This window comes from Lemur catta, chromosome 1 (assembly GCF_020740605.2).
Source record: "Lemur catta isolate mLemCat1 chromosome 1, mLemCat1.pri, whole genome shotgun sequence".
Classification (NCBI taxonomy): Eukaryota; Metazoa; Chordata; class Mammalia; order Primates; family Lemuridae; genus Lemur; species Lemur catta.
This window is the reverse complement of record NC_059128.1, coordinates 116,921,489-116,935,415: the sequence shown is the minus strand read 5'-3', so window position 1 is coordinate 116,935,415 and position 13,927 is coordinate 116,921,489. Positions and strand designations below refer to the sequence as shown.

The 13,927-nt window shown below is 58.0% G+C and overlaps 1 protein-coding gene across 1 annotated transcript in view; it reads left to right on the top strand.

The window, feature by feature from the left end:
* The window catches only part of RFX1 (regulatory factor X1), a 30,363-nt gene that overhangs the window by 14,657 nt on the left and 1,779 nt on the right, over positions 1 to 13,927 (top strand). The window contains exons 5-17 of the mRNA XM_045550674.1: positions 672 to 779; positions 1,765 to 1,881; positions 3,285 to 3,380; positions 4,791 to 4,885; positions 7,724 to 8,111; positions 9,045 to 9,226; positions 9,873 to 9,992; positions 10,084 to 10,199; positions 11,280 to 11,398; positions 11,485 to 11,594; positions 12,066 to 12,217; positions 12,308 to 12,405; positions 13,760 to 13,909. Of these exons, the coding sequence (XP_045406630.1) occupies positions 672 to 779; positions 1,765 to 1,881; positions 3,285 to 3,380; positions 4,791 to 4,885; positions 7,724 to 8,111; positions 9,045 to 9,226; positions 9,873 to 9,992; positions 10,084 to 10,199; positions 11,280 to 11,398; positions 11,485 to 11,594; positions 12,066 to 12,217; positions 12,308 to 12,405; positions 13,760 to 13,909 (1,851 nt within the window). The remainder of the gene's footprint in view (positions 1 to 671; positions 780 to 1,764; positions 1,882 to 3,284; positions 3,381 to 4,790; positions 4,886 to 7,723; positions 8,112 to 9,044; positions 9,227 to 9,872; positions 9,993 to 10,083; positions 10,200 to 11,279; positions 11,399 to 11,484; positions 11,595 to 12,065; positions 12,218 to 12,307; positions 12,406 to 13,759; positions 13,910 to 13,927) is intronic.

Below are 13,927 nucleotides of genomic sequence, written 5' to 3'. Positions count from 1 at the left end.
TCCTGGAAGCGTCCACCAGGGTGGAGGACCAAGCCCCGTGGCTGGCTTAGATCTGCCTTGGCCATGAGTGAGGACCTGGGCCCCACCCAGCGGCCACCACACCCCACCCCATCTCCTGGCTCTGGGGAGCCACCTCCACAGGGTGAGACTGTATCAGTCAGGGGCCACCAGGGAAGATGGAGCCACATGAGTCATTTAAACAGAGAGAACAGGATTAGTAGTTTGGAAGCAGAATCCAGGGCCAGGTTGGAGTTAAGAGCCCATAGCTGGCACAGAGAGGTCCATCCCCCAGAAGGCTGCAGACAGGGTGCCGGGCTCACCCCCATTTTCCGGCTGATCAGCACAGAATTGGACAAGGTACTGCCAGGTGTTGAAGATGATGACACACTCTACCTGGCCTGTGGAGCCAGGCTTCCTGGCCACCAACTTCGGCCCTGCTACTTCCTGGCTCCAGGCCCTCAAAAAGGCATTTTTGCCATCGTGAGCCTGGTGTCACCCTCCGTGAAGTAGGGGCAGTAATTGTGCCGCATTGGGGCTGTCAGGACGATGCTTTGAGCTAACCAGCGTGAAGCACTTAGAGCGTCGCAGTCACCTGGCACTGCGTAGGTGCTCCATTAAGCTGCACAGGCTGTTGTCAGTGATCCGTCCTCCCTCTCCCTCCCTGGCTCCAGGCTCTCCCCACACAGCGTCTGGTGGTGCAGAGCACAGCCCCAGGCAGCAAGGGCGGCCAGGTTTCCCTGACGGTCCACGGTACCCAGCAGGTGCACTCGCCCCCCGAGGTAGGTGGTGGCCCTGTACTCCCGAGTCCTGCTGTCCTGTGCACCCCAGCCCCAATGCCATTGTTGAACCTGGGCTGTGTGGTTTACCTGCCCAGTTTCTGGCCCTGCCAGCTCTGAGCTAAGCAGCTGTGGAGCCCTGCTCTGGGAGGAGGAGGTGGCTTCCCCCCTGGGCTGAGATGGCCCTCACAGCTCCAGCTCAGGGAACCACATTCCAGGAAACAATGGGCTCCTCTTCCCTCTGCAGAGTGGGTAGAGTCTCTTCTAGGAGGCCTCAGACCACAGAGTAGGGCTTGGGGACCACAAACACCTATGAGGATATTGAAGGCAGGCAGGCCTTAGATAGCCCAGAGCACAGGTGTCTAGGGCTCGGGGTCAGATGCCTGGCTCAGCTACTTACTCTGGGACTCGGGGCGGGCCTTTGAGCCTTCCTAGCCAGCTATTTCTATGTGTCAAAGAGCTACTGATTTCGGCCGCCCACTGGCTGGCTGTGAGAATTACAGCCTGTGGCACAGTATGGCAGGGGGCTCTGTAACTGGGCCAGCAGGGGTCAGCACTGTGTGCCACCACTCAATGCTGTGTGTCCATTCTGTGCCTCAGTGGGAAGTGGGGATGTGGTGGGGTTCCAGTGCATACATCTGACATGCTCAGAGCAGTGCCTGGTGGGAGTCAGCCCAATACCATGGTAGATGCTGCTGCTGTCGTTACTGCTTTGAGGGTCAGCCCCAAGACAACCTCAGATTAAGGAGGCTGCAGGTGGCCCTGAGCCTCTGGGCCAAAGCCCTAGCCTTGCTGGGGAGTGACCAGGGTTGTCGCATTTGGATGCATGGCATGTGTCCGGTTACCAGCCTAGGTGTTGGGACACATCCCTCTGCTGGCTGCCGCCCTCACCAAACAGCCCTCCTGAGAACGGTATTTGTTAGGCCCCAGGTGCCCCAGAGGGGACCTGAGCCAGCCCCAACAGCGCTCCCATGTCTCTCCTTTACAGCGGTCGCCGGTGCAGGCCAACAGCTCTTCCAGCAAGACAGCTGGGGCCCCCACGGGCACAGTGCCACAGCAGCTACAGGTCCACGGTGTCCAGCAGAGTGTCCCCGTCACCCAAGAGGTGCCAGGCCAAGGCGGGCAATGGCTGGGACAAGGGGTTCCCAGCCAGATGGCCTCTGCAGCCTCCCAAGGCTGTGCCTCTGGTGTGTTAGAGCCAAGCTGATGGGGGTCCAACCCCCTCGTGCCCCTGGGTCTTTGGCAACATCTCCATCTCTCTCCATACTCAGCGTCCTGGGGGAGGGGCTGCTGTGAGGACGAAAGTTGGACCTTGTGGATGGTGCCTGAGGCACAGCAGGCTCTGGGAACAGCTTGGAGAAACCACCTCGGGCCCATTTGCCCAGAGGAAGCTGAGAGGCCAAGTGCCAGCCCATCCCTAAAGGTTTTGGGGAGGTGCCACAGCTTTCCAGAGGGGCAGTCCAGCTCTGAGCCACCTCTATGGCAGCGGCAGTGGAGCAGGTTAAAAAGCTAGGACTGGCTGGGCGCGGTGGCTCACGCCTGTAATCCTAGCACTCTGGGAGGCCAAGGCGGGTGGATTGCTCGAGGTCAGGAGTTCGAGACCAGCCTGAGCAAGAGCGAGACCCTGTCTCTACTAAAAATAGAAAGAAATTATTTGGCCAACTAAAATATATATATATAGAAAAAATTAGCCGGGCATGGTGGCGCATGCCTGTAGTCCCAGCTACTCGGAAGGCTGAGGCAGTAGGATTGCTTAAGCCCAGGAGTTTGAGGTTGCTGTGAGCTAGGCTGATGCCATGGCATCACTCTAGCCTGGGCAACAAAATGACACTCTGTCTCAAAAAAAAAAAAAAAAAAGCTAGGACTGTCTGATTGTTACCCCTAAAGTTAAGGGGTTCTCAGTCCCTCAAAAAATCGGATGAAAGCCCTTCCCCAGATGAAAGCAGAAACTTCATCCCAAAGGAGTCACAGATGTCCCCCTGCCTGGTGCCAGAGCCCCTTGGAACCTCCAGACCTGGGTTGGAGCCCCAGGCCCTCAACTCAGCACTGCCCCACGCCAGCCTCTGTCCCTCACTCTGTGTCCTGGGGATAATGCTGGCATCTCCCCTAGCATGCAGTAAGAGGAGTTGGGGCAGAAGATAACCCAAGGCCTCCCCTGCTGGTTTCTGGCACCCCTACAGGGGCACTTGGTAGAGGGGGTGGAGAGCAGGGACCCCTCAGTCAGTCCCAGGTTCAACTCTCAGCTCTGCTGCTTCCTGGCAGCCTCCCCTCGCTGAGCCTCAGGTCTGCACCTATGAGTGGATGACAGTGTCTATGCGGGTAATGGACCCGGAAGGTGCTTGCTGCTGGGCAGGGCATGGGGAAGCTCCCTCCTCATTTGGCTGGGGAATAGCGGCCTGTTTCTTCCAGGGCCGCTGTGAAGCTTACCCAAGTTCACAGGCACGGGTGGGGGTTGGGCAGCCAGCACTGCCATAGTTATCATAGTCCCAACTGCCTTTCCCTTCCCAGAGGTCCGTGGTCCAGGCCGCTCCGCAGACGCCCAAAGCCGGCCCCGTGCAGCCGCTGACCGTGCAGGGTCTCCAGCCAGTCCACGTGGCTCAAGAGGTGTGTGTCCCCCTCACCTACCCTGGAGGCAAACTGGGGCTGGGAGACCTGGCCCCTGAGGCCGCAGGGAGGGCATGGAGCCCGAGCCTGGTTCCACCTCTGGCTGGGGGCTGCAGACCCTGCCCCATCTCTCCCCTTGCCCGGCCCCTGGCAGCTCAGGGCCCAGTTTCTGCTAAGAGAGACCTGGGTTCGAATTCCGCTTCTTTCTTGCACTGCCCTGGGTCACTTCCTCCCTTCCCTGAGACCGGGGCGGGGATCTTCCATCGGGTTGCTGCAAGGGCTGTCCCGGTGACCCCCCAGTGTCTCTGTTTGTCCTCCAGAGCTCAGGCAGTCAGTTTCCCGCTAGGAAGGCAGAGCAGCGAGAGCCCCGGCCCACGCCGCCGCCGGAGCCGCCGCCCTGGCCGCCCACGCCCGGGCCTGGGCCGGGCGCGCTGGGCCCCGCGCCGCCGCCGCCGCTTCCGCCCGCGTGCAGCGGCGAGGCCCCGCAGCTAGGCAGCCCCGAGCCGCCACCGACCCATTACGAGCCAGGCGCCGAGCAGTGGGTGGAGCTGGTGGGCATACTGCCCCCCCACCTGCTCCTGCCGCAGCAGAAAGTGGTCCTCGAGCCACTGCCCGGGCTCCCGGCCCGAGCCAGCCCCGACCAGAGGGTCAGGATCCAGAGAGTCCCCCAGGTGCTAGTGTTCAGCACGGCCGCCACGGCCCTCAAAGTAGGTGGCGGACACACGGGCGGGGGGCAGCGGGCGGGCAGGGGCGGGGGCGCCCAGCCGGGCTGCCTGCCAGGCCCCGCAAGCCCTGTAGACCCCATCTCCGCCCGGCAGGTCGGTCTCGGGCCCGCCTCTGAACCCTCCAACCCTGGTCCAGGTCCCAGGCTCTGCCCCGGCAGACGCGGGAGGGGGACGGAGGCTGGGTGCTCAGGCCCCGCCCTGAGGCCCTGCCAGTAATTCCAGCTTCTGTCCCACAAAACTGGGCCCCAGGCTCCTCCCCTCACATCCTGTGCCTGATCTCCAGGCCCCGCCCCCGGAACTCGCCTGCAGTTCAGGCTCTGGCTCTAGCCACCGCCTTGTCCCCTCGCCTGGCTCTGTCCCTGGGGTCCAAGCTTCACGCCCACTGTAGAGCCCTGTCTGGGATCCCCTCCACTGTCAGGCCCCACCCTTGCTGTCTCCAGTGAAGCAGAGCCCTGGCTTCCCTCACACGTGTCTTCCTAATTCCCACCTGTGGCACGGCCGGCAGTCGCTTGGCTTTTGACCTCTGGCCCCGTCCAGGGTGTGTTGTGCAGACAGCCCAGGCGACACCCACCCAGTCGGGGAGCTGGGTATCAGGGAGAGCCTGGGTGGCTGCCAGCCCTACAAAGGGAGAAGTGAAGGAGCCGGTGCACCCCTGACCCCCCACACGCCCTTCTTCCTGTCCCAGGTGCAGCAGCTCCAGCAGGTACCTGTCCCACACGTGTACTCCAGCCAGGTGCAGTATGTGGAGGGTGGCGATGCCAGCTACACAGCCAGTGCCATGTAAGTGGGTGGAGGGCTGGGGGAAGTGCTCAGGTCTGCTCTGGACCCTCCCTGGGCTTGCAGTACACTAGCCCCGAGCTGGCCTTCAGGGGCTCAGGTGCAGGACAGATGGCCGGGCACTCCTCAGGGGCACCAGCAGCCACCAGGAGGGGGCAAAGCAGAGGACTCCTGGAAGGTCAGAAAAGGCATCCTGGCACAGCTTAGGGCTGTGGAATCAGATGGGCCTGGTTCTTAACAAAAAAAAAAAAATTGGTTTTTAAATTTTTACAGGATAAAAATTTCCAAATAATAGAGAATATTAAACACTGGGAAAAAAAACCCACTTTCACTCCTGACCTCCAGCCCTGCCCCAGATGGGACACTGTGACTTGTTTCTTTGTTTCCTCCCAGAGATGCTCAGAATAGAAACTCTCCCCTTCCCTTGTTCAGAAACACAAGCAGCGTATTCCATGCTGCGTTTCTTCCCCCAGCCCTTCTTCTTCTTGTCCTCGTGGGCCCTGGTCACCCTCCTAACCACGGTGTCATACTCTTCTGTGCACGTGCAGCGGGAACGACATACCCCAGGCAACACAGAGGTGATGTTCCTTCCCTGGTACTGCACACAGTGCAGCATTAATGTCCTCGTGTGTGGGGCACATCCAAGCAGATGCCACATCCCTGGCCTGACCAGTCCCAGCTCTGGCTCCTTCTTGCCAGGAGTCCTCTGCACACCGCCTTCCCTCACCATCCTCCACACAAACAGTTCCAGGACTGTAGTCATTGTCGTTTTAGTTCCTAGAAGTTTCACTTGCTTTTCTCTGCATCTGTCTGCATTTTTTTCTTTTGTCTCTGCTACCTGTCCTTGTGGGCACAACACTGCAAAGCTCTTAAAGTGACTCAGTCCCTGGGGTGTCCAGGCACCTGAATTGTAGGGCCCCGTCCACGGCATCCAGCAACCTCCCAGTTCCATCAATTTCTTTCCAACACCACTAATTTCTCCCCTGTGCAGTTGACCTGAGCTGGCAGGGGCCAGACAGGGCATTGCAAAGAGGGGCCACTGTGATGTTAGAAGCGGCACCAAGCCACACAATAGCCCAGGCCTGGAGGGCCCGGGCAGGCTCCTTCTGCCTTCCCTGGTAGCATCTCTCCTTTGCTTCTGTTTGAATTCCCTGATTGTAGTGTGTGCGATCTCACCTAGTTCACTGCTATCAGAGTCTTCAGCTACATGAAGTTCTCGGGGGCCAATCCTGCCCTCGGCTGTGTCTTCTTTCTCTCTTCCCCAGTGGATTGTTCTCGGGTTCCCAACCCTTTCCAAGCCTGGATCCCTGCCCTGGACAAAGCCACAGCCCCTGGGCCTCTGTCCCTGGCCTTGTCCAGGGTGCATCAAGAGAGACACACATTTATTTACTTAGCAAGTATCTACTGAAGCAATGTTTTTGGAGCATGGGTTGCAATGCTGGACACTGGGCTGGGGATTTTTTAATTTTTATTTTTCAATTTTTTTTTTTTTAATTTTTAGAGACAGGGTCTCCCTCTGTCTCCCAGGATGGAGTGCAGTGGTGTGATCATAGCTCACTGCAGCCTCAGACTCCTGGGCTCAAGCAATCCTCCTGCCTCAGCCTCCTGAGTAGCTGGGACTACAGGTGCATGCCACTATGCCCAGTTAATTTTTCTTTTTTGGGGGGTAGAGATGGGATCTCGCTGTGTTGCCCAGGCTGGTCTGGAATTCCTGACCTCAGGCAATTCTTGCACTTCAGCCTCCCAAAGTGCTGGGGTTACAGGCATGAGCCACCGTTCCCAGCCTAAATTTTTATTTTAAAATTCTTAAAAATTTTCTATTTGAGATGGGGGTCTTATTGTGTTGCCCAGGCTGGTCTCCAACTCCTGGCCTCAAATGATCTTCCCACCTCTGCCTCCCTAGTAGCTGGTATTACAAGCTCACACTGCCGAGCCTGGCCTGGATTTTTAAATTTTAATGTTACATTTTTAATCACTGAAACATCGAATGTGTTCAAACATCAAAATTAGGTCCAACAATGTCTAGTGAGATGGCGAGAGAGGTGCCCACTGCCTGTCCCCTCTCCATGGAGCCCTCCACGCCCACAGATGACAGACATACATATGAAACTTGGTGGTGTCTTCCCGTCCCACCAGCCACGCCCTGCTCTGACTCTTGCTACCTTATGGTATGTTTTGGAGCTTGTTCTTTGGTAGAACCGCAAGACCTTCCTCATTATCTTTCAAACCTGTGTAGAGTCCATCATCTTTTAGCAGCCCTTAAAGAGGGACCCTTGGTGGTTTTTACTCACTTGCTACGATTTGCAGCCTCAAGCCTGCATCACCCAGTGCATGTCCAAGGATGGCTGAGGGAGAATTCTCCATTTAACACCTGGGCATGTGCTACCTTCTGCTGTGACCTCTGTTTACCTTTGCTCTTGGCCTCTCACCTGGCTCCCCGGGGGCAGGGGCTTTTCCGTCTCATCCACTGTTGTGTCCTCGGTAGCTAGAACCATGCCCAGCACACAGCAGGCACTCAGTAATTTCCTGGTGTGAAAGTGTGTGGTCCAGTGCAAGTTCCCCAACTTTTCCATCTCAGTTTCCTCACTCCCGACATGGGGAAGGTGACTCTGGTACGGAGGGCTGCTTTTGCAATGAATGAAAAACTGCCCAGCAGGCACTTGGGAGGGTACCTATTCTGTGGTAGGTGAATGCTGGGATTCCATCCTTGCTGCCCTGGGGCTGCTGCTTCCTCGGTCCCCTCCTGGGATCCCCCTCTCCCTGCAGGATGCCCCTCAGTGATGTCCCTCAGCCGCCCAGGTCTCAGCCCCCTGACACTCCCCCACCTCTGCCTCTTCCTAGCCGCTCCAGCACCTACCCCTACCCCGAGACACCGCTGTACACGCAGACAGCAGGCACCAGCTACTATGAGGCCACAGGCACAGCCGCCCAGGTCAGCACCCCTGCCACCTCCCAGGCGGTGGCCAGCACCGGCTCCGTGCCCATGTACGTGTCCGGCAGCCAGGTCGTCACCAGCTCTACCAGCAGCGGGGGTGGGGCCAGCAACAGCAGTGGCGGCGGTGGCAGCGGCAGCGGCGGCGGAGGTGGAGGCGGAGGCGGTGGTGGGGGTGGCAGTGGCAGCAGTGGTGGCGGCGGCAGTGGAGCAAGCACCTACGTGATCCAAGGTGGCTACATGCTGGGCAGTGCCGGTCAGTCTTACTCCCACACCACTCGTGCCTCGCCAGCCACGGTGAGTGCCTTGGCTGGGCGCCAGAAGGTGCAAGTGGTGGGGTGCCCTGGGGCAGACAGGGTGGGTGGTGGACACTAGAAGCCCAGTCAGTGGCTGTGGTTGCTGGCCATTGTTAGCAGGAGCCTGTGTGACCTAGTGATAAAGTGCTCATTTGCAAATGGCCTGCGATCAAATGCTTGCTGTGTGGCATCGGAGAAGTCACTGGGCCTCAGCTGATATGCATGAAGCTCTTAGAACAGTGACTAAAGAAGTGCCCTCTATTCTGATTATAATTGGTAGGGAGGACAGAGAGTGAGGAGAGAGAGAGGCAGGCACTGCCATGGGGGAGCTGCCCTGAGCAAGGTTCTTTGTGCATCTGGAAGGCAGGTGCCATAACGTCCCTCTGTCCAGAGGTGGCCTCGTGTACACTGGTATAACGTGTGTTTTACTTCTGAGTCTTTTATCGTGTGTGTCAATTTGGGAGGCCACCCCCATGGTCAGGATACAGAACTGTCCCATCACTCCAGAGATCTCCCACCCGCTACCCCTTGACAGTGACTTGCTGCAGCCTCCCTCCCAACACCCCCAACCCCCGGCAGCCATAAAGCTGTTCTCCATCTCTGTAATGTTGTCAGTTCAAGAATGTTCTATGAATGGATTTGCACACCATGTGACCTTTGGAGATTGCCCTTTTTTTTTTTTTTGAGATTGGTTTTTTTTCCACTCAGCATACATTAATATAAATTTGTATTTGACTAGCTGCATGTGTCGGCTGTATTGGACAGTGCAGTTCTAGAGAGTTCCTTGGGGAGAACTGCAATAGGATGTCCCTTATGGCTGGGCTATCAGGATCACAGAGCAAAGTAGATACAGACAGAGCACATAGCCACAGCTCTGTCTCAAGACACAGAAGCGATTCTGAATGATACACACCTGTCTTCCCTCCGGCCCCAGGTCCAGTGGCTTCTGGACAACTATGAGACAGCTGAGGGCGTGAGCCTGCCACGGAGCACCCTCTACTGCCACTACCTGCTGCACTGCCAGGAGCAAAAGCTGGAGCCCGTCAACGCCGCCTCCTTTGGGAAACTCATCCGCTCCGTTTTCATGGGTCTGCGCACCCGCCGGTTGGGCACCAGGTGGGGCCACCCATCCACCCCCACTGCCCTGGCGGGCTCACAGGCCATGCCCAGGCTGTCTGGGACACTCCACTCCAGCCCATTGGCCTCTCGGAGGCTCCTTTGATTCATGCGCTCATCCCACCCCAGGGCCTTTGCACTGGCTGTGCCCTCTGCCTTGTGTGTCCTTTCCACCTCCTTACTCAAATGTCCCCTGGCCGCCTTACCATTGAGCACCCTCCAATGTGCCTTTCATGTTACTTACTTCTCTTGTTTCTGATCCGTCCGAAATGCACATACCTTGAGGATGTGGGTGCTGCACACAGTTGGTGCTTAGGCCCTATGAGCTGGCAAATTTGTGCCAGGAGGCACAAGAAACCATCCCCTGAATCCACCCCTCGCTTCCTCTCCTGGCGACCCCCCCCCCAGGTTCCCGTACTCATCTCTCAGTTCCAGTTCCCAGCTTGGGTGTCACCTCATTCATTCATTCATGCATAACCTTGGGCCAAGGATAGGATCTCTCCTGACACCCACAGCCCCTTTGTGTCCCCTGAGCAGCACACCTGGCTCTGCAGGACAGGGGTATCTCCATTCAGTCCCCTAACAGTGAATGCGGGTGTGGTGTGAGGCCCCCCAGCCCGGCCCTCACCCTCCACGTCCCTCCCAGGGGCAACTCCAAGTACCACTACTATGGCCTGCGCATCAAGGCCAGCTCGCCCCTCCTGCGGCTGATGGAGGACCAGCAGCACATGGCCATGCGGGGCCAGCCCTTCTCGCAGAAGCAGAGGTAGGAGGTGGGGCCGGACCCCGAGTGGGGCAAGCAGGGAAGGGCGCATGGGGGCCTCCCACAGCCGGCCTGCTTGCCACCTCATTCTCAGGCTCAAGCCCATCCAGAAGATGGAAGGCATGACCAATGGTGTGGCTGTGGGCCAGCAGCAGAGCACGGGCCTGTCGGACATCAGCGCCCAGGTGCAGCAGTACCAGCAGTTCCTGGGTGAGCACTCCCTAGCCTGCAGGCCCAGAAGAGCACAGGGTTCCCAAAGCCAGCGGGGGTGAGGGTGGGGCATGAGGGGAGGGCTGGGTGAGAGATGCCTAGGGAGTTTGGTGAGACATCATAGTCCTTATCCACAGTGACGGTTCCATCCCCAGAAACCCTCTCTGAGGTGGATTCCCATTTGTGTCAATGGGCAGCTTTCCTCTGGGTTTCTGAACCCTCCAACAAGCCCCCTTTATGCCACATGAGATCTTAAATCCCACCCAAATGGACTTGGTTACTTGGATAGTCCATGGTAATCGTCAGTCCGAGATACAGCGGGGCAGTTACCTTCCCTCGTGGGCCCTTGTGCAGTCCGCAGAGCTGGGATGTCCATGCAGTTAGTACCCCTCACCAAGAAGGCAGGTGTGTGATGTCCAGGGTTTCTAGAAGTGAACTTCTAAAAAAAAAAAAAAAAAAAAAAAACAAATGCAAACAACAGTCAAGGAAAATGTGACAAAGTGATGCTAAGTAAACAAGCAAAGGCCAAGAACCCAGCATGTACCAGCCACACATCCTCAACAGTGACCCCGTGGTGGCCCACTTCCTGGGGCTCTCCTCATCACGAGCCCCAGACTCCCAGGCTGCCCTGTCAGGGAGGAGCTGACACTTCTGGTACAGTCGAGGGGTGTCACCAGGATGACTGTCCATGGCTGGGCCCTCCCTGGGGCCCTCAGGCTCAGGTCAGCATCCCTGTGGCCCTGGCTGGGCCCTGGGGGCCTGCTCCCTGGCCAGGTGGGTGTGGGGGTACAGCCTGGACTCAGGGTCCCATGTCCCAAGGGGGTGCCTGGTGCCACCACTTGGTAGCCAGGGCCAGGCCCGTACAAGGCCATCGTGTTCTCTGTGCTGAAAGAGTGTGGGCTCTGGAGTCTGCCCCCATCCTAGGACCCCTGGCCAGGCACTCACCCTCCCTGAGCCCTGCCATCCTTCACTGCATATGGGGGACCCCGACTTGGTGGGAAAGTGATGACAACTCAGTAGGCTGGTGGCGGGGGCTAGGCAGGCTGCGATGAAGGGCCTCATTGTGCCCCCACCCCCCAGATGCCTCTCGGAGCCTCCCTGACTTCATAGAGCTTGACCTCCAGGGCAAAGTGCTGCCTGAGGGTGTCGGGCCCGGGGACATCAAGGCCTTCCAGGTCCTGTACCGGGAACACTGTGAGGTAGGACAGTTGGGCGGGGGCCCAGCCATGAGCGGGGGAGGGCCATGCAGCCCCCAGACCCCCCTGAGCACCTGCCTCTCCCACAGGCCATTGTCGATGTCATGGTGAACCTGCAGTTCACCCTGGTGGAGACGCTGTGGAAGACCTTCTGGAGATACAACCTCAGCCAGCCCGGCGAGGCGCCGCCTCTGGCCGTGTGAGTCCCACAGTGTGACGGGCAGGAGGGCGTGACCCCTCCCAGGGGAGTCAGCCGCCCAGGGGTGGGGTGGCCTGACCTCTGGCATCATGCAGGAGTGGGACGCCTGCCAGCCCCCTGCAGCTTGTGGGGTGCACATGCCCTTGCCTTCCCAGAGCATGTGTGTGTATCCATCTGATGTGCCGGCCAGGGCGGGGCATGTCCCACCAATCCCAGGCGTGCTGGCAGGATACCATCTGCTCTCTGGGGTGGGTAGGTTCCGAGGCCCCTTTCATCGCATTGTGCAGGGGGGGAGTGTAGGACCCCCCTCTGACCCCTCGGGGGTCTGCACCAGCCTGACCCCGGGGATGCTCGGGTGGCAGCGAGTGCCTGCCTGACCGTAGGGTGGGGACTTGGGGGTGCCTGTGCTTTTCTGACCCTGGGTGCAGGACCATGGAGTGTCTGACCCCAGGGTGGGCTGGGTGCCTACAGGCACGACGAGTCCGAGAAGCGGCTGCCCAAGGCCAGCCTGGTGCTCCTCTCCAAGTTTGAGCCCGTGCTCCAGTGGACCAAGCACTGTGACAACGTGCTGTACCAGGGCCTGGTGGAGATCCTCATCCCCGACGTGCTACGGCCCATCCCCAGTGAGTGTTCAGCCACGGCAACCCCCCCAACCCTCCAGCACCTCAAATGCACCACCCCCTGCCCTGACCAGCCCCCACCATGGCCCACAGGTGCCTTGACCCAAGCAATCCGGAACTTTGCCAAGAGCCTGGAGAGCTGGCTCACCCACGCCATGGTGAACATCCCCGAGGAGATGCTGCGGGTGAAGGTGAGGGCGTGAGGGCCAGCCTGGGTCGCAGCCAGCTCCTCCTTCCTGCTGCTGGGGCCGGGGGCCTTGGTCTTCTCTGTTCCGTGGGGATACTAAGATTGGTCCCCACACCTGTTCAGGGGATGGCAAGCATGGGCATGGGGAACGGGGTCTCCGCATCGGAGAGGGCCCTGGGCGTTGTTCACTAACCAGCTTCCTCAGGTGCCCACTTCTTACACACAACCCCTTTGTAGTGTGATTTTTGGACTCAAAACAGCATCTTAAAAAAATTCAAGTGGGCCGGGCTAGGATCACGCCTGTAATCCTAGCACTCTGGGAGGCTGAGGTGGGTGGATCATTTGAGCTCAGGAGTTCGAGACCAGCCTGAGCGAGACCCCATCTCTACTAAAAATAGAAAGAAATTTTATGGACAGCTAAAAATATATATATAAAAAATTAGCCAGGCATGATGGTGCATGCCTGTAGTCCCAGCTACTCAGGAGGCTGAGGCAGTAGGATCGCTTAAGCCCAGGAGTTTGAGGTTGCTGTGAGCTAGGCTGACACCACGGCACTCACTCTAGCCTGGGCAACAAAGTGAAACTCTGTCTCAAAATAAAATAAAATAAAATAAAAATGGAATGCAAATTGACAGTAGTTCTCCTCAGACAGCTTGGCTAGAAAGCGCTTTAGGTGTTCAAAAATAGATAAAACGTTTCTTAAAAAGGCAACATCTGTAAGGAAACAGAACAGCCCTTTTCATCAGCGCTGCACACCTGCTAACTGCTTAGACAAGAGAATGGGCTGTGCTCGTTCCTGGAGGCCAGCTCTCGTTCCTGGGGGCCTGGAGAGCTGGCGGGCTGGACAGCAGGGGCTGGGTCCTGTGGGAAGAGTAGAAGCCCTTCAGGCGAATTGGCAAGACTTGTGTATTCATTTGTTCAGGCAGCACACATTTATTGAGCACCTATTTTGTGCCCAGCCTCATTCTCAGAGCACAGCAATTGACAGAAATGGACAAAACCCTTGTCCCTCTAGAGCTGAGATTCGAGGGTACAGTATTGAAACAAAATGAAAACAAATGTTTATTAAAGCAGTATTTGGCCTTGCTGGGAAGTGCCCTCCATGTTTTCTATTGTGTTCTTTCGTTAAAAAAAATAACGATGCTGGGCAAAACACAATAAATCGATTTTTTTTACCCACACTGGTGGGTTGACACCCAAAGTTTGAAAATCTTAACCCGCTGGTTTCGTAACAAAAGCAGGGCTGCGCATCCCTCCTTTTTTAGGAGAGGAAACTGAGGCTCAGAGAGGTTGCAGCGGGTGGGGCAGAGGCTGGCGGGCGGGGTTCTACAGAAGCCACAATCCCTACCCGCACGCAGGTGGGAGCGGCCGGAGCCTTCGCGCAGACACTGCGGCGCTACACGTCGCTCAACCACCTGGCGCAGGCGGCGCGCGCCGTGCTGCAGAACACGGCACAGATCAACCAGATGCTCAGCGACCTCAACCGCGTGGACTTCGCCAACGTGCAAGTGCGCGTGGGGCGCTGC